This window comes from Panthera leo, chromosome Y, assembly GCF_018350215.1.
Source record: "Panthera leo isolate Ple1 chromosome Y, P.leo_Ple1_pat1.1, whole genome shotgun sequence".
NCBI classification, from domain to species: domain Eukaryota; kingdom Metazoa; phylum Chordata; class Mammalia; order Carnivora; family Felidae; genus Panthera; species Panthera leo.
Window position 1 is genome coordinate 1,010,452 of NC_056697.1, and position 21,462 is coordinate 1,031,913.

The window sequence follows — 21,462 nt, forward strand, 5'->3', positions numbered from 1 at the left end:
AGCGCGAGGTCCCCAAGGAGGCCGCACAGATCCCGGCCTCTTTTTAACTTGCCTCGCGACCCAAATTCCCTCCTGTCTAACGGGACCCTAATTGCGGCAGAAAGGACGGTTGCATTTACCAACGTCTTCAAATTGAGGAGCCCCGCCTCCCACGGCCAGGACCCCACAGCCCAGGAGCGGTGCTTCACATCGGGTCGGCCTGCGTACCCCGGGTGGCCCTCGTGACAGGCGGACGCAACGCCAGGACCGAACATTCAGCCTGCAGGGCGTCTCCCACACTGACCGGTGCATTCGGGCAACAGGTGCACAGGACCTGCCCCCGAGGTCTGGTGCCGAGACATGTGGGTCCCCGCAGGAGCCAGGCCTAACGTGGGCCATGGGACGCGGTTCCTGGAGGCCCTTTCTGGGCTGGGGTTTTCTTAGCACAAGTTGCTACAGCACAGCACTTGAGGGGGAGCGAGGAGGGGGGATACTGTTTTCAACCCCTGCCGCTGCCTGGGCTGCCGGAGGAACCCCCCCCTCTCCCGGCAGGCTCAGCTGAAAACAAACCACCAGAGTCTCTCTCTCTGTCCCGTTTTTTATGGTTTTGCAGAATGCCCGACATGAAACATAATTGCAAATATTCGGCTGTGCAAAAGAGAATAGTGCTTAAGTACAAATGGAGACATGATTCTTTTTTAAATAAATACTTAAACACAACTAAGGTCCCACAAGCACCTGGACTCTAAGGTCTGTGGCCGAGCTGCCTGCCTGCCTGCCTGCCTGCGGACTCGTGAAGACAGACGTCCTCCTTCCCCTCCCCCCCCAACCAATACATGGAATCTGGTGCCAATGGTCGATCACAATGAGCCCCTTTAGAACCTGCCCCAGGCCTCTAGAGGCGATCTGGCCGGGGCCGGGACCCTGGAATTTCTCGAAGATCACTGGTCCGTAACAGTTACAAGTATTCTACAGAATTCCCTCGGTGCCTGTGTCCGGGGGAGGGGAGCCTAGAGGACTTTCTTCAGCTCGTCGTACAGCACGAGCACAAAGGCGCCCCCCATGCCCCGCAGGACGTTGGACCACGCACCCTTGAAGAAGGCTTTGCCCCCTTCGTCTTTGAAGATCTTCCGCCAGCAGTCGAGGGTCCCCTTGTACATGATGTCGGCTGTAAGAGAGAGACGACACTTACTGGGAGGTTACTGTGAAGAGGACGTTACGGGAACCACGAAAGGCACGTGGCAGGCAGCGAAACCAGCTGCCACGACCCGGGGGACGTGGTTCCTCGTCAGGGAGAAAAGGGAGGCAGCGCACACCCGTGGCCCCAGCTCACAGCCCTGCCGGCCCACTGTCGTGGTCGAGGAGGAATGCGGAACTCAGGCCCCACCCCCACCTCGGGAACCATGCGAGGCCCTTGGCCACTCGGGAGACCAGGGACCGAGCAGGTGCCCGGGGGTCAAGGGCTGGCGGGACAAGAGTAGCGCCCTTCAGCACGGCCTCCCGTGCCCGCGAAGCCGGCACACTTTGGAACCAGACGCTGCCCCAAGCGGTGTGGGAAGCGGCTCACGTGAGGAACGCGAGCCCCTTAAAGGCTGCGACCAGGACGCCCTTCCCGCCAGGAAGGGTTTCTCGGACTTTGTGGTCCGGCCACCAGAACAGACACACGATACCTCCTTTGCGCCCCGACTGCATCATCATGCGCCTCCGCACGGTGTCGAAGGGGTAGGAGACCACGCCCGCCACGGCCGTCACCGTCTGCGCGATCATCCAGCTCACCACGATGTGGGTGTTCTTGGGGTCCGGGAGCATGCCTGCGGGGTCAGCAGCCGACGTTAGGCCTAGTGCTGCCCACCCTGCCCCCTCGAGGGGTTCCCAGCAACGGGTCACGGAGACCAGGTATCAGACGGGCTCGGCCACAGAGCCTGGACGGGGAGGGGGGTGGGCGTGCTGAAGCCTCGTGCAGGCCACGGTACAGTGCCAGAGACCCATGCTTAGTGCCTGAGAGTGACTTCCCTCTACAGCAGGGCCGGACGAACCTTGGAAGTGGTCATGCCAGACAGCGCGAGGCTGTCCTTTGTTTGGACCTTTATTTTTGAGACAGCCCGAGTGGGGACGCAGGCCCTGAACCCACGAACCGTGACATCACGACCTGAGCTGAAGTCAGACGCTCAACCGACTGAGCCCTCCAGGCGCCCCAACGCCGAGGCTGCTCTGTTGCAAAGACCCCCAAACCTTGATGACAGCTGCTCTCAGCTTGCTTTCAGGGTGTGATCTGTGAGCCCCTGAAACTCACAGAGGAGCCCCAATGCCTAGCAGGTAGAAATCGAGCTGTACTGAAGCAGAGCGTCTTAAAAAAAAAAAAAAAAAAAGTTAAAAAGTGAAAGTAAGGTCATCAAAGCGGGCTGGGCCCTAAGCAGCAGGACGGACATCCTTGTAAGAAAAAAGCGAGGGACGACCTTGCTGGCTCAGTCAATTACGTGTCTTGAATTCGGCTCAGATCATGATCTCAGGGTCTGGGGGTTCGAACCCAGGGTGCTGGGCTCTGTGCTCACAGCGCGGAACCTGCTTGACATCCTGTCTGTCCCTCCCCAAATAAGTAAGTAAACTTTAAAAAATTTTTAAAAACGTGAAATCTCAACGCACAGAAAGGTCACACAAGAACACACGGGCAGAACCACCCTCTACACACCCAAGAAGCCAGCGGAACATCAACAACTGTGAAACCCCCCTGGTCCCTCGCCCCTCCCCCCCCCCCCCCCCCCCATCTGAAGCACACTGGGCACTCAGCGGACCTCTGCGTCTGAACCACCCCGATCCCTGGCCGGCCGGGCCCACGCGCTTACCCTTGGCCGTGTCGTACACGCCGAAGTAGGCCGCCCGGTAGATGATGATGCCCTGCACCGACACGTTGAAGCCCTGGTACAGGCCGCGGATGCCGTCAGACTTGGTGATCTTGACCAGGCAGTCTCCCAGGCCTTTGAACTCCCGCTCGGTGCCCGACTTGCCCACGTCGGCGGCCAGACGGGTCCTGGCGAAATCCAGCGGGTACACGAAGCACAGCGACGTGGCTCCGGCCGCCCCGCCCGACGCCAGGTTGCCGGCGAAGTACCTCCAGAACTGCGTGTGCTTGTCCACGCCCCCCAGGAAGATCTGCTTGTACTTATCCTTGAAGGCGAAGTTGAGCGCTTGCGTGGGGAAGTAGCGGATGACGTTGGCCAGGTTGCCCCTCCAGAAGGACAGGACGCCCTGCTCCTTGGGGATGCGCACGATGCAGTCCACGATGCCCTTGTACTGCTTGTCGGCGGCGATCTGCTTGCTGGCGTGCTGCACCTGCAGGGCGGGCGGGCGCGCGCTGGCAACAGGGCCCCAGGACAGGCGCGCCCCCGAGCGGCGCCGGGCCGCCCCCACTCCCGCTCCCGGCGGCAGAAGCCGCTCCACGGGAACGACTCTTCCGTCACCCGCCCCCAACCCCCAGCCCCCGGGCGCACGCGCGCCACTGCCCTCCCGGCGCGGACCGCGCCTGCGCGCCCGCGGGCCCGCCCCCACGCCTGCAGCAGCGCCCACGTGACCCCGCGCGCCCGGCCCGGCCCCGGAACCCGGCGGCGCGCGGACAAAGCGGCGCGGCCTCGCACTTCCGGCGCCCGCCCGACTGCAGGCTCCGCTGCACGCGGCCCGCCGGGCCTGATGCCGCCTCCCCGCTCCCGGACCCCGGGCCCGCCACCGGGCGCACGCCGACCCCCCCCCGCCCGCCTCCGTCCCCGCGCGCACACACACACACACACACACACACACACACACCTGCAGCAGCAGCTTAACCCGCTCGATCGGGGCCACCGCCGTCTTGGAGATGGCGGCGGCGATGCCTCCGGCCAGGAAGTCCTTGGCGAAAGAGATGGCCTGTTCCGTCATGGTGGCGGGGCGGGCGGCACGGCGGGAGGAGTGCGGGCTGCGGGCGCGGAGAGCCGGAGGGTGGGCGCCGCTGGCTCAGCCCTGCCGCCGCCGGGACCGAAAAGACGGGGCGGCCAGCGCGCAGCCGCTAAGGGGACGACGCCCCGCCCCGCGCCCCCGCCCGCCGCCACCATTGGCTGCGCCGCGCGCCGGCGCCCCGCCCCTCCCCGCGCGCCGCGCCCCCGCGGCCTGCCGGGAGCCGCTCTGCGCCCCGCCCCGCGGCCCCGAGCGCCGCGCCCATTGGTCGCGCCGCTGCTGCCGGCCGCGCGCCTCGCCCCGGGGCCTGGCGGGAGCCGGGCCCCGCCCATGCGCCGTACGGGCCGGGTGGAGGCGGGGGGTTGGCTCGGCCGGCCCCGTGACCTTGTCAAGGTCACGCGGGGGCAGCAGCGCGCGGCGGAGGGAGGCGGCTGGGGGCGCTGGGTTCCCGCGCTCGGGCTCCTCCCAGACGCCGCGAGGCGCTCGTCCCGGCGACCTCCGATGCCCGGCTGTGACCTGCACGCTCGTGCCGAAGACGCCCGAGCGCCAGCCGCGACCCTGGGCTCTCCCTGCTGACCTTCCGAGGTCAGGTCTCGACCCCAGCGCTCGCCCCGAAGACCTCGGGCCCTGACCCCGACCTCCTGCCTCGTCCCGCTGACCGGTGCTCCGCCGCGGCCCTTAGGCTGCCCCCCCCAAAGCCCTGTCTGAGCCGCGACCCCTCGCTGCCGACGCCCGAGGTCCGGTCACCACCCCCACGCTCACCCTGAGGCTCTTCGGGCTGCACCGCTGGCTGCCCCCGCCCGTCCTTAACCGGAACACCCCCCAGGCTGGCGCGACCCCCTGCCCGAGACCCCAGACCGTCCAGCCTCTGCGGGCGCCCCGTCCCCCTGGAGGACCCGTCCGTGCCCTTGGTGGCCCTCCCCGCAGGGGGCCCTTGCTCCCCCAGCCGCACACGCGCCCGCGTGACCCGCCACCCCCCTGCGCCCCCAGCAGCACATCCCTGCGGGGAGGCTCACCAGCCCAGACGGCTTAAGACGTGGTGAGCTTTTTACTGACTCGGAAGCAAACGTCCCGAGTAGGAAACGCAACATTGGCTCAGTTTTACGTGCTGTAAACTGGAAGCTCGAGAACAGATCCTGGGAGCAATCCTCACCCGAGGACTGTCTTCCTGTTTGTTTTCCTTTCTGCCCTCTGCTTCCTTCCCCTTTTCTCTGTGCTCGCCACACCGTGGTTTCCCGTGTCCCCAGTAGCAGGTGAAAACCTCTGGCACCGGATGGATCAGTGCCCGCAAAGCGCCCGGGAAAGCCCCGGGCACCAGTGCGCCGTGTCCTTGCCAACGCCCGCCTCTGCTCTGTGCTGACCTCCAGGACAGGCCGGTCCTGCTCAGGGCGCCTGAGGCTGGCCGGCAATGCAGACGCTGACCCTGTTGCGGAGAGGGGGGAGGGCGTGGGGGGGCACTCAGAAGTAGCTTAAACGGTGACAGGGTCTGGGCCCCTGAGCACGGCTTTGGGCGGGGGGGGGGGGGCGCTTGGAGGTTCTGGCACATTCTCGAGGCTTCGCAGGGACAGGAAGTGGAGAATGTCCCCGGACGGCCCCACGGCCACCAGGAGCAGCCAAGGGGCTTTGTAGCGGGAGGTGGTGGGGATGCTCGCCGGGGACCAGGCAGTTAGCTCAGGGGGCTGGAGCTGGGCGCTCCCAGGTGAGAACAGCATCAGCCCGTCTGGGCTGGAAGGGACCCTGGCAGTGATGATCCCCGCCCGGCAGGGGAGGGTGGGGGGAGGGACCTCCAGGGCCTCTCAGCTGCTCACCCCGGATGACACTGGGACTCCAGGCCCAGGACCTGGCATGAAGTGCTTCTGTGCAGCCAGCGTCCTGAACAAGTGGGGGCGGTTACCCTCCGGTCCGCTCCCCTCCCCCTGCTCCTGCGCTGCGCCTGGATTCCCAGTGACCACCCCAGCGGGCCGCACTGAGCCCCATGGTCCCTGGAGCCCCATGGTCCCTGGAGAATGCTTCTGGGACGAAGGAAGACACAGTCTCTTTCCCTCATCGCTAATCGCTGTCCAGAACACGTTTTTTCCGCGGCGGGTCGACTCAGGCACTGCACTGTGTGCCCTTTGTGTCTCTGTGGTTTGCGGGGGGGGGGGGGGTGCGTGGGTGCCACCCAAGAGGGCAGCGGCGTCTCCAACACCAGAAGCCCAGAACCCCGAGTACCTGGGACAGCCGGTCTGGGGAGACTGCCCCCCTGAGACGGGCAAGGGGGAGAGGATGCCCGAAAGGGGCTGGTGGGGGGACGCAGGGTGGGCGGGGTCCTGCAGAGGCTCACGTTTCCCGCCTCCTGTGGGCAGGCTCAGAAAGGTCCCCAAGGCTAAGAATTAAGCCAGCGGTTGGAAGGAGCTGGAGGCCAGCCTTTGCTGGGCAGTCGATGCTTAAATCTGCTTCCCCAGAGCATCTGAGAAATGGGCCTATTGATTAAAAAAAAAGATTTTAATGAAAATGCATTTTAAGAGACCATGCGTGGGGTGCCTGGTGGCTCAACGGAGTATGTGTCTGACTTCGGCTGAGGTCACGATCTCACGGTTCGTGGGTTCGAGCCCCACGTCGGGCTCTGTGCGGACAGCTCGGAGCCTGGAGGCTGCTTCGGATTCTCTGTCTCCCTCTCTCTCTGTCTGCCCCTCCCCTGCTCGTGCTCTGTCTCTCTCTCAAAAATGAGTCAATGAATCTCATCTGGAGGGTGGGGCTCAGGTCAGCCACAGAACTCCAACCTCCTCCATTCGTCAAGACCACAGATCCTTGAAACTCCTTTGCACTCTGTGCCCACACACTATCCGTTCTTTGTCTGACTCGTCTAAACACACCTTTTGCCCAATATTCCTCGTTTTAAAGTTATGTATTTTGTTTTGAGAGAGACAGAGTGCAAGCAGGGGAGGGGCAGAGACACAGACGGAGAGAGAGCATCCCAAGCAGGCCCCATGATGTCAGCTCAGAGCCCCGTGTGGGGCTCCAACCCACGGACCGTGAGATTGTGACCTGAGCCAAAGTCAAGAGTCACACGCGTGACTGCCGGACCACCCAGGCAGCCCGTTTTGTCACAATATTCCTAGTAAAAGAAAGCTCAGGACGTATAGTACGGAGGTCACACGTTCTCTTCCTATTTTGGGGATGTTTTGCCTCAAGAAGTTCCCGCAGACACAGACGCGGGAGGGTGAGCGGTTGCTTTCCGCCCGGGTCCTGGGTTTACGGGCACACTTGTGGGTGTGCAAACTCCGGGCGGGCTGAGCTCTGCGCGGCGGCCCAGGCACGTGGCTGGTCGAGGTCGCTGGGAACAAACGCGGTGTCCTTGCCAGGGCTGTGCGGCCAGGCTGACACATAAAACGCGCCCCCGCAGGGCCTGGCCCCTCCGGGGGGGGGGGGGGGGGGCGGGGAGGCAGACGGGCGGACCAAGGTGACCGGGTCAGCGTCACGCGGCTCTGCCCGGCTGGGGCTGGCACGAGGCGGGTGTGTCCCTCCAGCCTGCTGAGCACCAGCCAGGGGTGGGGGGTGGGGGAAGGCACCCAGGGCAGGAGCAGTGCTGTTTTACTGCGGGTCAGGTCGTCCCACAGACAGCGGCACTGGGGGATGAAGGAGGCTGGAGCCCTTCACCTGTGTTCTTACATGGAGGGGGGTGGGGAGGAGGCAGGAGACGGGGGACCCACCGGACGGCACCGCCCCTCCCCTCGGATCAGCCTTTCATTCCTTTTTCCATCCCAGCCTCCCACAGACACACGACTTCTGATTAAAAAAAAAAAAACAAAAAAACATTGGGATAGTCTGGGGGGCTCAGTTCAGCGTCCGACTTTGGCTCAAGTCAAGATCTCACGGTTCCTGAGTTCAACCCCTGCATCAGGCTCCGCGCTGACAGCTCAGAGTCTGGAGCCCGCTTCCGATTCTGTGTCTCCTCCTCCCTCGATCACACTCTGTGTGTGTGTCTCTCTCTCAAAAATAAATACAAAATTTAAGAAAATTAGAGAAAAAAGAATTAATGTCTGTGTGGAAATCTAGAATTATAATCCACAACATGTAGTATATACATTATAAGTATGCGTAGCTACAGAATTATATAAAACACACACAATGTATCTTATTTATATAAAACACATTTGTACACAGGGGAAGCTAATTTGCATGTAATTGTGTATTTTTATGAGTTAGGTACAGTGGCTTGTAGTCGGAAAGTGTGAGCGAAATGACTCCCATCAGCTCCTGGGGGGCTCAGTCCTTTGAGCCTCGGACTTGGGTTCAGGTCATGGTCTCAGGATGGTGAGTTCGAGTCCCGCGTGGGGCTCACTGCGGGGCCTGCTTGGGATGCTCTCTCTCTACCTCTGCCCCTCCCCTGCTGGCTCTCTCTCTCTCTCTCTCCCAAAAATAAACATTCAAGATAAGTAAATAAATCAATGAAGGTGTCCGTGTATGTTTTTATAGTCATCATACGATGGCCTGACGACGAGAGAAATTAGCGAAATACCCAGCAGACTCGAGCGGGAAATAGGTCGCTTGGGGACACAGGTGGCCAGCAGGCCTCTCGACCTGTTAAACCGCCGCGTGAACCACCAGCTCCCTAGACACGACTTCTGATGCTTTTTGTGGACGGAAGCGGCCATGCGGCTCAGCATCTGGGCAGAGAGGGTAGGAGAGAGGACGCCCCAGGATTCCCCCCCCCCAACATCCAGGCAGAGAGCGTGGGACACAGGGCGCCCCAGGATCCCCCCCCCCCCAGCATCCGGGCAGAGAGCGCGGGACACGGGGCGCCCCAGGATCCCCCCCAACATCCGGGCAGAGAGGGTAGGAGAGAGGACGCCCCAAGATCCCCCCCAGCATCCCGGCAGAGAGCGTGGGACACGGGGCGCCCCAGGATCCCCCCAGCATCCGGGCAGAGAGCGTGGGACACGAGGCGCCCCAGGATCCCCTCCCCCGCCCAGCATCTGGGCAGAGAGCGCGGGACACGGGGTGCCCCAGGATCCTCCCCAGCATCCGGGCAGAGAGGGTAGGAGAGAGGACGCCCCAGGATTCCCCCCCCCCCCCAGCATCCAGGCAGAGAGCGCGGGACACGGGGCTCCCCAGGATCCCCCCCAGCATCGGCGCAGAGAGCGTGGGACACGGGGCTCCCCAGGATCCCCCCCCCCCCCCCAGCATCCCAGCAGAGAGCGCGGGACACGGGGCGCCCCAGGATCCCCCCAGCATCCGGGCAGAGAGGGTAGGAGAGAGGACGCCCCAGGATTCCCCCCCACCAACATCCAGGCAGAGAGCGTGGGACACGGGGTGCCCCAGGGTCGACCTGCTGTAAGTCACGCGCAGAAACACATGGAGAACAGGCGTGAACGAGGAACACGCGCAGTCCCGGAGCGGGAGCCGGAGGGGCCCTTCCACCGCGCCCCTGGGGGACTCCAGGCCTTTCCAGAGGCCAGGAAGTGGGGGGGCGGGGGGGGGGTAGGGGAGGGAGTCTCCAGCCAAGTGGCCGGGGCCTCAGATGAGCGCCTGAGGGCACGGCCCTCCTGCCCACGTGACCTGCCCCAGGTCGGGACCCACAAAGGAGCTCAGAGCAAGTGCGTTTTGCTGGTTTAATCCGTCTGGTTACACAAGCTGATCCGAGTAAATGTTGCACCTGACGCCCAAATTCCAGCCTCCCCCCCCCCCCCCATCAGCCTCCCGGGAGAGCGTCACGCGCTGGCAGCCTCAGGGCGCCGACGACGCTCTGGTGCCCAGAACCACGTCCAGCCTGTCCCCCGCCTGCGCCACCTGCACGTCCCGGAACCCATGCTGCCCCAGCAGGCTGCGGTATTCGGCCAGGCTGCGCTCCCTGCCCTGGGCCCGCACCAGCGCGTTCAAGGCCGCCGGCAGGCTGGCCCGGGCCGCTCGCCGCTCGTCCAGGGCCGTTTCAACCACCAGGAGGCCACCGCCTGCGGACAACAGAGCCAGAGGGAGTCGTGGGCAAGATTCAGCGCAAGGCCAGTCAGCGACGATGGGCGCTTAGAACTACTTTCAGGGAGGCCGAGGGCAGCGGAGGCCAAGGACGGCGCGCGCCAGGCCGCGGGGAGGGCGAGGCGACCGCGCGCGCGCCAGGCCCGTGGGGAGGCCGAGGCCGGCGCGCACCGTGGAAGCAGAGAAGGGCAGAGAGAGACAGAGACACGGAGGGAGAGAGGGGAACACAGGCAGACGGACAGGGGAGCAGCCGGCAGTCTCAGGGCCCAGCCTGGGGGTGTGGGGGGAGGGTGCCCGGTGCACAGGGGCACGGATTCAGCGCGTGGGGGAAACCAGTCCGGGGCTGGGGGTGCAGCACGCAGGATGCCATCAGGCAGCGCGCATTCACTCTGGGAATGCCCCAAGCGGGCTGCCTGGCTCCGGGAACTCTGGGTGATGGCCGCACGAGAGCGGGGCTTCAAGCACAAAGTGGGTGCGTGTGTACGCGCATGTGCACGCCCGTGGACGCGTCTGTCTGGGCGTCTACTTGTTTTCAAAAGCGTTCATGACGGAGAAACCCGGCCAAGCAAACAGCACCCTCGATCAAAAGAGGCCGAGAGGAAACTTGTACATGTTTGCTCCTTCTCTGTGTGTGTGTGGTTTTTTTTTAATTTTAAAAAGTGTATTTATTTTAGGGGGAGGGGCAGAGGCGGAGGGAGACGAGGAATCCCAAGCAGGCCCCTCAGAGTCAGCACAGGGCCCCACCCGGGGCTCGATCTCACGAACCTAAGCCGAAACCAGGAGTCGGACGCTAAGCTGCCTGAGCCACCAGAAGCCCCTGCCGATTTTGTCAAAGGGGGATCTGCAGAAAAGGGAGACAGGGACACAGCAGTGACACACGTGGCTGGCTTCCGCTGCGTCTTCTGCTGTTGGTTGTACGCACTTGGCTGACGTGGGATCCGGGCGTTTGCTCCCTCGGTATCGTAACAATCTGGGTTTTTCAAAGTAACATATGCATGCGGTTCAATGGCCCGGCTCCGAAAGACTGAATGTTAGCACTGGGCGCTGGGAGGGGCGCCTGGGTGGCTCCGTGTAGCGTCCCACTTCGGCTCAGGTCACGATCTCGAGGGCTCAGGTCACGATCTCGCGGGCTCGTGAGTTTGAGCCCCGCGTGGGGCTCTGTGCTGAGGCTGGGAGCCCGGAGCCTGCTTTGGATTCTGCGTCTCCCTCTCTCGCTGCCCCAACCCACTCGCATTCTGTCTCTGTCTCAAAAGTAAATAAACATTAAACACACACACACACACACACACACACACACACACACACACAAAACCGGGCACTTTGAGCTCTTTCCTGCAGCTCCTATGTTGCAAGGACCTGAATATTTACGGAGCACCTCCAGCCAGCAGGGGAGAGGGTCGGAGGAACCCTGCACCCTCCCCACCTCCCCCCTCCCGCCAACCCTGCACAGAATAAACCGAGGAGCAGCTTAACTGCCTCCACGCTGTCTCCTGAGGGAGCTGAGGACTCAGCGCTCATTCCCCAACCCCGCCTCCTCTCCAGCGGATGATACAGTGTTGCTGCTTTGTGAGCGCTTATTCCCGGCGGGCTCTGTTCCAGGCCCTGGGAATGCAGCGGGGACTAAACAGGCACAGACGCGCCCTCCAGGGACACATCCTCCTGCTCAGCAGCCTGACTGTCCGTGTGACCTGTAAATTTCTGCCTCTCCATGCCAGTGAGTCTGTCCTGAGGCTGCGGTAACAAATGACCACAGACCAGTCATTTACCCTCTCCTCAGCCATGCAAGTCACAACTCTGAGACCCAGGAGGGGCAGGGCCGCTGAGATCCAGGCAGGGTAGGACCACTGAGATCCAGGCAGGACCGCGGAGATCCAGGCAGGGCAGAGCCCCTGAGATCCAGGAGGGGCAGGACCACTGAGATCCAGGCAGGGCAGGGCCACTGAAATCCAGGAGGGACAGGACCACTTAGATCCAGGCAGGGCAGGGCCACTGAGACCCAGGAGGGGCAGGGCCACTGAGACCCAGGAGGGGCAGGGCCACTGAGACCCAGGAGGGGCAGGGCCACTGAGACCCAGGCAGGGCAGGGCAGGGCTGTTGAGATCCAGGCAGGACAGAGCTGTGCTCCCTGCTGAGGCTCCAGGGGAGGGTCCTTCCTGCCTCTTCCAGCTTCTGGGGCTCCAGGCGTCCTTGGGCTTGTGGCCGCGTCCCTCCCGTGTCTGCCTGTGGCTTCACGTGGCTTCTCCTCTGTGTCTGTGTGTCCCCTTCCGTGTCTTACAAGGACACCTGCCATTGGATTCAGGGCCCCCCTCATCCAGGATGGGCTCATCCCAGATCCTTCCCTTACTCCCATCTGCAGACACCCTGTTTCCGCATGACTTCCTGTTCACGTGTTTCCAGTGGATGTGAATTCGGGGGGTGGGAAGGGACTCCGATCCTGCTGCTACAGGGACTGACAAGGATGCCTTCACTCTGTCGTCTTCTTCGGCACAGACATTTCCTCATTTCATAAGAAGTTGCTTCATTTTCTCTGCAGCTCTCCTAATGTGTTAACGCTCGGGTAGATTCGCCAACACGTTGCGATACTGTTTCCAAACCCTGGGACGCGTGACATAACTCATCTGGGGCCCCCGTCTCTCAGTGTGCGGCCCCCCGGGGCCTGTCCCCACCCCTCCCCCGTCCCCGCCCGGGGCCGTCACCTGGGGCCCCCACCTTCTCCCGCGCCCAAGCAGCTCTGGTAACCGATTCCGGGCCGTCTGTCTCTCCTTCCCCCAGATTGTCTCCAGGAGCCTCCTCGGAATGGCAGGGGTGGGCGGCAGGCGCATCGAGTCCACAAACGTCTGTGGGATTTTTCCGCGTGCACAGATGTGACCCAGGAATGTGGGCGTCTGTGCAAATAGGTTTCCCGCGAATTTATCACACGGCCACGCTGCTCTTGAGGGACCCTGGGTGCTTCTGGTGCCAGTTCCTGGCATGTGACTGCATCTCCACACACGGTCGTCCCTGGGTCCCCAGCATAAGCAGAGACGGGCTTCCCAGGTGTGCAGGGCATCAGCGCCCTCCAGGGGAGGGGCAGGGTATGGGGGCAGTGGGGCCATGGCTCATGTTACAAGTCGTTGGGGCGGGGCTGCAGGGCCCAGATCATCGTTGGGCATCATTCCGCGTGGTCCTGTGAAGCTGCCTTTTGGATGAGATTATCATCTAAATGTGCGACCTGGGGCAAAACACCTGGCCCTCCGCGGCGTGGGTGGGCCTCGTCTAATCAGTTGAAGGCCTCAAGAGAAAACACACCGCCGTCCCCCCGGAGGAGGGAATTCTACCTCCAACCAGTGTTGGGACTAGTCCCAGGTCTCCGGCTGCCTGCAGATTTGGGGAGTCCCAACCTACACGATTACACTTGACCCTTGCTTCACCCTTTGTGCAAAATACGAGACCGAAAATGACGGTTGTTTCCGGCAAACCGGAAAGTGAACTGCTGTTTCGTGTTCCCTAACCGCACGGGGAGGTAACAGAAGTGTCTCGCAAGTCACCAGGCGCTCGGGGCACGGGAATACGAGCTGCGCTTTGCGCCACTGGGACCTCGGAGGCCTGGGAAGGGCCCCCCGGGGGGGGGTTGGGTATGCCCTGCTCCAGTCCCCCTGGGACACAGGCTGGGGCGTCCGGCAAACCTCCGGCCCGAGAACACAGATGTCGTCACTTCCTGGGGCCAGGACGGGGAGACTCGGGTGAGGAGGTCCCAAAGCTGCGGCCGCCCTCCTGGCGCCTCCTGCACGTCCGCAGGGGGCCGGCAGAGTGCGCGCGGGGGCGCAGGGGCGCCTGGCTGTCGGTAAAAACCCTCCCTTTCCCTCTCTGCAAGCGGAGGGAGGACGCGCAGCGGGAGGGGTCTCACCTGGCTTGCAGCTGCGGGACACCCGGCTCAGTAGCTCGTGCACTCTGTCGTCCGCCCAGTCGTGGAGAATTCTGGAAAGGATGTACAGCTGTGCGTCCGGGAGGTCGTCCTTGAAAAAGTCACCTGGTTGGAACGGGAGACGTCGGGAGTCGGGGACACCAGGGCTGGCGCTCCACGGCGGGGACACGGGGCCGCGCCGCTCCCCGCCCTGCTCCGAGAAATGCCGTGTCCCCAACCCCAACACGGTCCAGTCCTAACCCCGGGTCCCATGGCGCGTCGGCCCCCGGGCCGGGCCACGGCGGTCGCGAGTGCCGGGTGGGCTCCCGCCTTCACAGCTGCCCCTGGAAGTTCACCACCACGTCTGACTCCAGGCTTTCCCGCGCCAGCTCTTGGGTGACTTCCCTTCGTGCCCTTGGTTGGTCGTGGAACCTGTGGACGCCCACCTGCGCCCTCGCACGGCCCCGCCTGCCCCCTCGCACCCCCCCCTACTTGCGCCCTCGCGCCCCCCCTGCCCGCCCCCCCCATCGTGCCCCCTCGCACGCCCCCGCCTGCCCCCTCGCACCACCCCCCCCCCCCCCCCCCCCCCGCGCCCTCGCACGCCCCCGGCCTGCGCCCTTGCGCCCCCCCCCCCGCACCCTTGCACGCCCCCCCACTTGCGCCCCCCCCGCCTGCCCCCTTGCACACCCCCCCACTTGCGCCCCCCCGCCTGCCCCCTAGTAAGCCCCCCTGACCGTGCCCTCGCATGCCCCCACCTGTGCCCTCGCACCCCCCAGCCTACACTCCTGCGCCCCCCACCTGCACCCTCGCACGCACCCCGCCTGCGCCCTTGCGCCCCCCCCTCCTGCACCCTTGCACGCCCCCCCACTTGTGCCCCCCGCCTGCCCCCTTGCACGCCCCCCCGACCGTGCCCCCTCGCGCGCCCCCCCTCGCACTCCCCTCCTGCCCCTTGCGCCCTCGCGCCCCCCCCCGCCTACGCCCTCGCACGCCCCCGCCTGCCCCCTCGCACCACCCCCCCCCCGCCTGCGCCCTCGCACGCCCCCCCCGACCGTGCCCCCTCGCACGCTCCCACCTGTGCCCTCGCACCCCCCAGCCTACACTCCTGCGCCCCCCCACCTGCACCCTCGCACGCACCCCGCCTGCGCCCTTGTGCCCCCCCTCCTGCACCCTTGCACACCCCCCCACTTGCGCCCTCGCGCCCCCCCCCGCCCGCCCCCCCCATCGTGCCCCCTCGCACGCCCCCGCCCGTGCCCTCGCGCCCCCCCTCGCACTCCCTGCCCCCTCGTACCCCCCCCCACTTGCGCCCTCGCGCCCCCCCTGCCCGCCCCCCCCATCGTGCCCCGTCACACGCCCCCGCCCGTGCCCTTGCGCCCCCCTGCCTGCGCCCTCGCGCCCCCCCTTGCACTCCCTGCCCCCTCGTACCCCCCCCACTTGCGCCCTCGCGCCGGCCCCCCGCCTGTGCCCTCGCACGCCCCAGCCTACACTCCTGCGCCCCCCCACCTGCACCCTCGCACGCCCCGTGCCTGGCCCTCGCGCCCCCCTCCTGCACCGTTGCACGCCCCCGCACTTGCGCCCCCCCCCCCGCCTGCCCCCTTGCACGCCCCCCCGACCGTGCCCCCTCGCACGCCCCAGCTCATGCCCTCGCACCCCCCCTCGCACTCCCCGCCTGCCCCCTTGCGCCCTCGCCCCCCCCCGCCTGTGCCCTCGCGCCCCCCGCGCCTGACCCCTTGCACGCCACCCCACTTGCGCCCCCCTGCCTGCCCCCTTGCACGCCCCGCCGACCGTGCCCCCTCGCACCCCCCCTCTGCCCCCTTGCACACCCCCCCACTTGCACCCCCCCCCCGCCTGCCCCCTTGCACGCCCCCTTGACCGTGCCCCCTCGCACGCTCCCGCCTGCGTCCTCGCGCCCCCCCTCGCACCCCCCGACTTGCGCCCTCGCGGCCCCCCCACCCCCCGCCTGCCCCTGCCTACGCCCTCGCACGCCCCTCCGACCGTGCCCCGGCACGCCCCCACTTGTGCCCTCACGCCCCCCCCATCGTGCCCCCTCGCACGCCCCCGCCCGTGCCCTCGCGCCCCCCCAGCACTCCCCGTCTGCCCCCTTGCGCCCTCGCGCCCCCCCCCACCTGCACCCTGACTGCTTCCAACGCCACAGCCCCGCTGCTCACACTCCCATTCACGAGTGCAGACACACACGTGTGTGCACACAGAGACCTGTCTACACGCACACACAGATATCACACGCAGATACACGTGCAAACACAGATACACGCGCACAGGCCCGACACACTCAGACACACGTGCAAACGCAGGTACACACGCACAGACAGGCGCAGGCCCCGCACGCACACCCACGCTGTGCAGAGGCGAACGCGGTTGGCCCAACGCCGACCCAGAGCGCAGAGAAAGCTGCGTTTACCTGGCACGAAGCGGAGACGCTCTGGCTGCCGGCCCTCGGGGTGAAAACTCGACACGTGCTCGATGACCTCCGGGAGGTCAAACACGGTCACCTTCAGACGCGGGTACTCCCGGGCCAGCTCTCGGGCCAGGGCACCTGTGCAGCCTGCGGGGAAGCAAACACAGACACACACAGGGTCACCTGACCCGCCCAGCGCACCACACCCCTGGCGGGTCTCCAAGATGGCCCCTTGGCAAAACCAGAATGAGGTCTGAGAACACGGCTGGAGGCCCGGTCTGGGAACGGAAGCCAGCGGCGGGCAGAGATCACTGAGGTCTCACGCAGCCCTTGGGACCTTGCTGGCCCAGTGCACATCAGTGGGGGCGGGGTGGGGGGGGGGGCACAGACGCACAGAGGGAGCATCAGAGCCCAGCTGGGAAGGGAGGAAGCCACACTCTTATCATCTCCTTTCCGCTGCCGGAATGTGGACGACATGGCTGGCGCCACAGCAGCCACTCTGGGCCACCAGGAGGAACGGTGTGCAGGTGGCAGGGGAATGAAAGCCAGCAGCTCTGGGCTCCCCCTGGGACCCCTAATCCCACTGTACCCCTTGGGCAGGCATCAGCTCACGTCTGCTGCCCTGGGATAAGGAGCGAGTTGGAATAGGGTGGCAGGTATATGGGCATAGTTAGACCCAACAAGACGGGGTCAGATGGCTCTGCGATCCTCTCCCCCAAATCGGTAGCCAGCAGAAAGGGCCCCATAACCTCTAGGACCCACCCCCAGGGCCTCCTTGGACGTGGGGATGTCCATCCAAGTCCCGGCACCCGCCACAGCCAAACTCGTGGCCTTATGCTTGTAAAGCCGTAAACCCGCTTTGGACGTCTTCTCAGCGGATGAGGTGGCCACGACCTAACGCAAGAAATGCGCCCGATGCCTGGCGGGGGGCGGGGCGTGGTACTCACCTCCCAGGTCACAGGCAGAGGTGAATCGGGACAGGTCGAAGGCCGTGGCCACCTGGCGAGCTGTCAGCTGGGTGAGGCCGTGCATGGCTCGCATGAAACGCAGCCTCCGGTCCCTGCTCTGAAACAGAACGGGGTTTGAGGAGACCCACACGGGGGCCCAGGGGAGCCTGCGCACTGGCTGTGGTCCCACCCGGGGGTTCTGAGGGTAGGGAGCTCCACAGGGAAGGGCGTGGGGGGGGGGGGGGGATAGGGCCTGCAGGGCTGCAGGGGAGGGGGGAGGAGGTCAGAGCCTGCAGGGCAGGGGGTTGTGGGGGCAGGGCCTGCGGGGGGAGGGGGGCAGGGCCTACAGGGAGGGGGGAGAGGGTCAGAGCCTGTCGGGCAGGGGGTTGGGGGTGCAGGGCCTGTGGGGGAGAGGGGGGATCAGACCTGCAAGGGAGGGGGTTCAGGCGGCAGGGCCTGCGGGAGAGGGGGTTTAGGGGTCAGAGCCTGCAATGGAGGGGATTCGGGGGTCAGAGCCTGTGGAGGAGGTGGGTCTGGGGGGTCAGAGCCGGGTGGGGAGGGGATTCGGGGTATAGGGCCCGGCTGTTGGGGGGGGGGGGGTTGGGGCACAAGGCCTGTGTGGGAGGGGCTTGGGGGGGCAGGGCCTTCGGGGGACAGGGGGTCTGAGCCTGGCTGGCAGGGGTTCAGGGTGCAGAGCTGGGCGGGGAGGGCATTCGGGATGGAGGGCCCAGCTGGGTGGGGGTTTGGGGGACAGAGTCCGGCGGGGAGGGGGTTTGATGGGGGGGGTGCAGGGCCTGGCAGGTAGGGGGTTGGGGGCGAAGCCAGAGGGGAGTGATGGGGAGGGGATCTCATGGGGCAGAGCTGACCCAGGAAGGGGCCTGGGGGGATGGGCAGAGCCTGGCGTGGAGGGTGTTTGGTGGGGGGGGGGGGGGGTGCAGGGCGGGGCGGGGTTTGGTGGGGCCAGGCCGGGCCGGGCTGCGGGGGGGGGGGGGGGATCTTGTGGGGCAGAAAGAACCAGAGTGGGGCGGAGCCCGGTGGGCAGAGCTGAGCAGGGGGTGCAGGGGAGGGGCGGGGCCGAGCTGAGTAGGGCGGTCCGGGGCGGCAGGGCTGAGTACAGCCCAGAGAAGGGGCTGGTCCTTCAGGCTGTCAGCTCCCCTGGGATGTGCGGGACCTAACAGACGCCTGCATCTCCCCGTCTGAAGCCAGTGAATGGGGACAGTCACCCCGGAGGCCGCCACCAGCCCCGCGCAAGGTCTGGATGGACACGAAGCAGGAGAAGGGAAGGGGTCGGGTCCCCCGCTGGCCCCTGCAGCCGTCGCCGCACTCGCTGGTGACAGGCTGACTGTTTACAGAGACACTGGCCCCTCCCCCAGCCCCCCCCACCCCCCACCCCGTGGGGCCCCGTGTGGCTTCTCTGTCCCTCCCGCCCAGTCTCTCTCTGTCTCCAGGAGCGCGGGTCTCTCTGGGTCTCCGTCTTTGCGTGTCTGTCTTCATCAGAGACACAACGTTTGTGTCCTCCCCCCACTGGCCCCCAATTTCCTATGTGAAACTCCACCCCCCAAGGGGATGGTCTCAGGAGTGGGGGGGGGGGGGGCTCTGGGTGGGGCGGGTCACCGGGTCATGACGGTGGACCCCCGTGGGGGATTCGTGCCCTTATGGACTAGGCTGCAGAGACCCCCGGCCCCTCCCACCCCGAGACGACAGCCGGATGGGAGGCGGGAAGCAGGGGTGTCCGGACCCCGAATCTGCAGGTGCCTTGACTCGGATGGATTTCACCTCCGGAACCGTGGGAAGTAACGGCGCGCTGTTTGTAAGCCTCCGGCCTTGTGAGCCCAAGCGACGGGGACAGCCCGTCTGGGTCCCTGCCGCCCGGCCCTGATGCAGGCCCCGTGCTCTGGCGGACCCGTTCCTGCATCGCGCGGGGAGCCCGACCCGGAGCCCTACCTGCGCTCTGCCCTCAGCAAAGGCTGCCAGGGACGCAGGCGGCGGATGGCCGCGCCCACCCCAAAGCACCCACCGGGCCCTGCCCTGCAGACACACGCAGCTTTAACGTCAACTCCCAAAGGTTCCCCAAAGGGAAAGGGGAAGGAGGGGGGGACAGCAGGAAGACTCTGCAGACCGAGCTCGAGCGACAGGGTCCGTGCGATGGAACCCCACGCGGGAAACGCGGTGCCTTCATTCCGTGCCACCTGCTGGGCCCTTCCTGCGAGATTCCCGTCCGCACCCCGCAGGCCCACGGCACCTGGCCGGCCCCCGCGCCACGCGCCACGCCCCCGCCAGGCCTCCCACCCACGCCGGCTGCCCGTGCCCCCACCCCCACCCCCACGTGATCCTGCTGTCGCGACGGCCAACGGTCAGCGGGTTTGCAAGACGGCCCGGTCAACCCGGCGGCCAGAGCGCGGATCCGTGCCCGTGGGTGCTTCTGTGGGGCACGCGCGGTGTGCACACACGCGTCCTGATGTTCGCTACCTGAGACGGGTCCTCCGCCGGCCTCCCCGCAGCCGCGCGGGGTCCCTGTCGCACCGCAGACTCCAGGTCTGTGAACACGGTCCAGGCGTGCTCATCGTTGTACGCGACGAAGCCGTGGAGAGAACACGCGCCCTCCGACGCCAGGTGCCGGCTTGCCAGCTGCGTGTTACCGTAACCTGACACGAGAGGGGCGTCATGCAGGCTCCAGCGGACGCCCCAGCGCACCTCCCACATGGGCAGCCACGGCCTGGCGTCCTGGGGCTGGCGCCAACCTCACCCACCTGAGCGGGGCACGACGCACGCTCAGGGGGCGGCCCCGCGGGGACACAGCCCAGACCGGTGCCGATACCGACTCACGGGTAACCCAAAGAGACGGGGTTTCGAAGGTGTGGTTTGATGTCTAGAAGCAGCGGGACTTGAAGTAAGGGAGGTGACCTTCAGCAATGTGGGTGGGCCCCATCTAATCAGTGGACGGCGTTAAAAGCAATGATGAGATTTCGCTGAGGAAGAAGCAATTCTGCCTCAAGACTTGAGGACCAGCATGTACTGATTTCCCAGGCGGCCGGCCGGCCTGCCCTACACATTTCAGGTGCCACAGCCCCGCCACCGAATGACCCACTGCCCTGCGATACACTGCCAGCTGTAGATCCCGTGGGTTCTAGTTCTCTGGAGAGCCGGCACTGGTGTGGGGCCCCTCCTCTCTCGCCTGAGCCATCTGTCTGCAGGACGTGGCCCCCCACCCTGCATCTAGAGAACACAGGCTGGGGGTGCAGGCAGCTGATGGTGGGTGAGACCCCCATCTGTGAGCGGAAGGCCCCAGGGATCCTCCGAGATAACGGCACATCTCACCCTTTAACACTTAGACGTTCTTAGTTCTTCGCCTTTGGAAGAGGACACACGTCCCACGCGCACACGGGAGAACTGTTCCCGGGGTTCTCCCGCAGAACCGTGCGAGGCGTGGGCCAAAACGTGGGAGAAGCTCCTAAGTGATTAAAAGTCTGGATGCTGGAGCTTTCTGGATGCTCGGTCATCATAGACGAGAAGATCATTACAGTGGTCTGGCTGGGGGAGACTTCTGCTTCCCAGGCTCCAAATCTTAACCACAGATTTCTACGCCTTTTGTACAGAGGGCAGCTTCTGGGGCCTGGGCCAGCACCCCACTTTCCTCCTGGTCACAGAAGCAAAGCGGCCTCTCCTGCCCTGGGGTCCTTCACCCCCTGCCACTCCCAAGCTGCTCAGGGACCATCCATAGGACCCTCTGCTCTGAGACCAAGTGCCACAACGCTGTTTCAGGAAACACATTGTCATCCATCCATCTATCATCCATCCATCTATCTACTTACCCATCCATCCATCCATCCATCCAACCATCCACCCACCCTCCATCCATCCATCCATCCATCCATCCATCCATCCATCCATCCATTCATCCATCCATCCATCTACCCATCCATCCATCCATCTACCTCCCTATGCATCCACCCATCCATCCATCATCCATCCCTCCATCATTCCCCTATATTCATCCATCCATCCATCTATCCATCCATCTAACCATCCACCCACCCACCTACCATCCATCCATCCATCCACCCATCCATCCATCCAACCACCGACCCACCCACCTACCTATCCATCCACCCATCCATCCATCCACCTACCTACCTACTTATCCATCCATCCATCCATCCACCCACCTATCTATCTGTCCATCCATCCATCCATCCATCCAACCATCCACCCACCCACCATCCACCCACCCACCATCCATCCATCCATCCATCCACCTATCTACCCATCCATCCATCCATCTACCTCCCTATCCATCCACCCATCCATCCATCATCTATCCCTCCATCCATCATTCCCCTATATTCATCCATCCATCCATC

At 65.0% G+C, this 21,462-nt stretch overlaps 2 protein-coding genes across 6 annotated transcripts in view; both read right to left on the bottom strand.

The window, feature by feature from the left end:
- Positions 1-563: 563 nt before the first annotated feature.
- Positions 564-4,008, bottom strand: SLC25A6 (solute carrier family 25 member 6). The gene is made up of 4 exons (XM_042926607.1): positions 3,778-4,008; positions 2,823-3,309; positions 1,650-1,790; positions 564-1,147 (listed from the first exon to the last, which is right to left on the bottom strand). Exons 1-4 carry the CDS (start codon positions 3,886-3,888, stop codon positions 990-992), a joined length of 897 nt encoding a protein of 298 aa, XP_042782541.1. The 5' UTR covers positions 3,889-4,008; the 3' UTR covers positions 564-989.
- Positions 4,009-9,590: 5,582 nt separating this feature from the next.
- Positions 9,591-21,462, bottom strand: part of ASMTL (acetylserotonin O-methyltransferase like) — a 71,656-nt gene continuing 59,784 nt past the window's right edge. For 4 of the 5 annotated variants that reach the window (XM_042926539.1, XM_042926537.1, XM_042926536.1 and 1 more), the window contains 5 exons: positions 19,571-19,746; positions 17,102-17,219; positions 16,158-16,301; positions 13,745-13,867; positions 9,591-9,836 (listed from right to left, as the gene is read on the bottom strand). In XM_042926539.1, the coding sequence (XP_042782473.1) occupies positions 9,613-9,836; positions 13,745-13,867; positions 16,158-16,301; positions 17,102-17,219; positions 19,571-19,746 (785 nt within the window). In that variant the 3' untranslated portion in view covers positions 9,591-9,612. Of the gene's footprint in view, positions 9,837-11,979; positions 13,037-13,744; positions 13,868-16,157; positions 16,302-17,101; positions 17,220-19,570; positions 19,747-21,462 lie in introns of those variants that run through there. The other variant, XM_042926538.1, reaches the window with a different exon arrangement.

What these genes read in the sequence shown, in the direction of transcription:
- SLC25A6 (XM_042926607.1), bottom strand. Translation starts at nt 3,888, where the DNA reads ATGACGGAACAGGCCATCTCTTTCGCCAAGGACTTCCTGGCCGGAGGC. An exon ending in GGGTTAAGCTGCTGCTGCAG is followed by an intron (nt 3,310 to 3,777) that starts GTGTGTGTGTGT and finishes CCCGCCCTGCAG; the next exon opens with GTGCAGCACGCCAGCAAGCA. An exon ending in CGTGTACGACACGGCCAAGG is followed by an intron (nt 1,791 to 2,822) that starts GTAAGCGCGTGG and finishes CTGACCCCGCAG; the next exon opens with GCATGCTCCCGGACCCCAAG.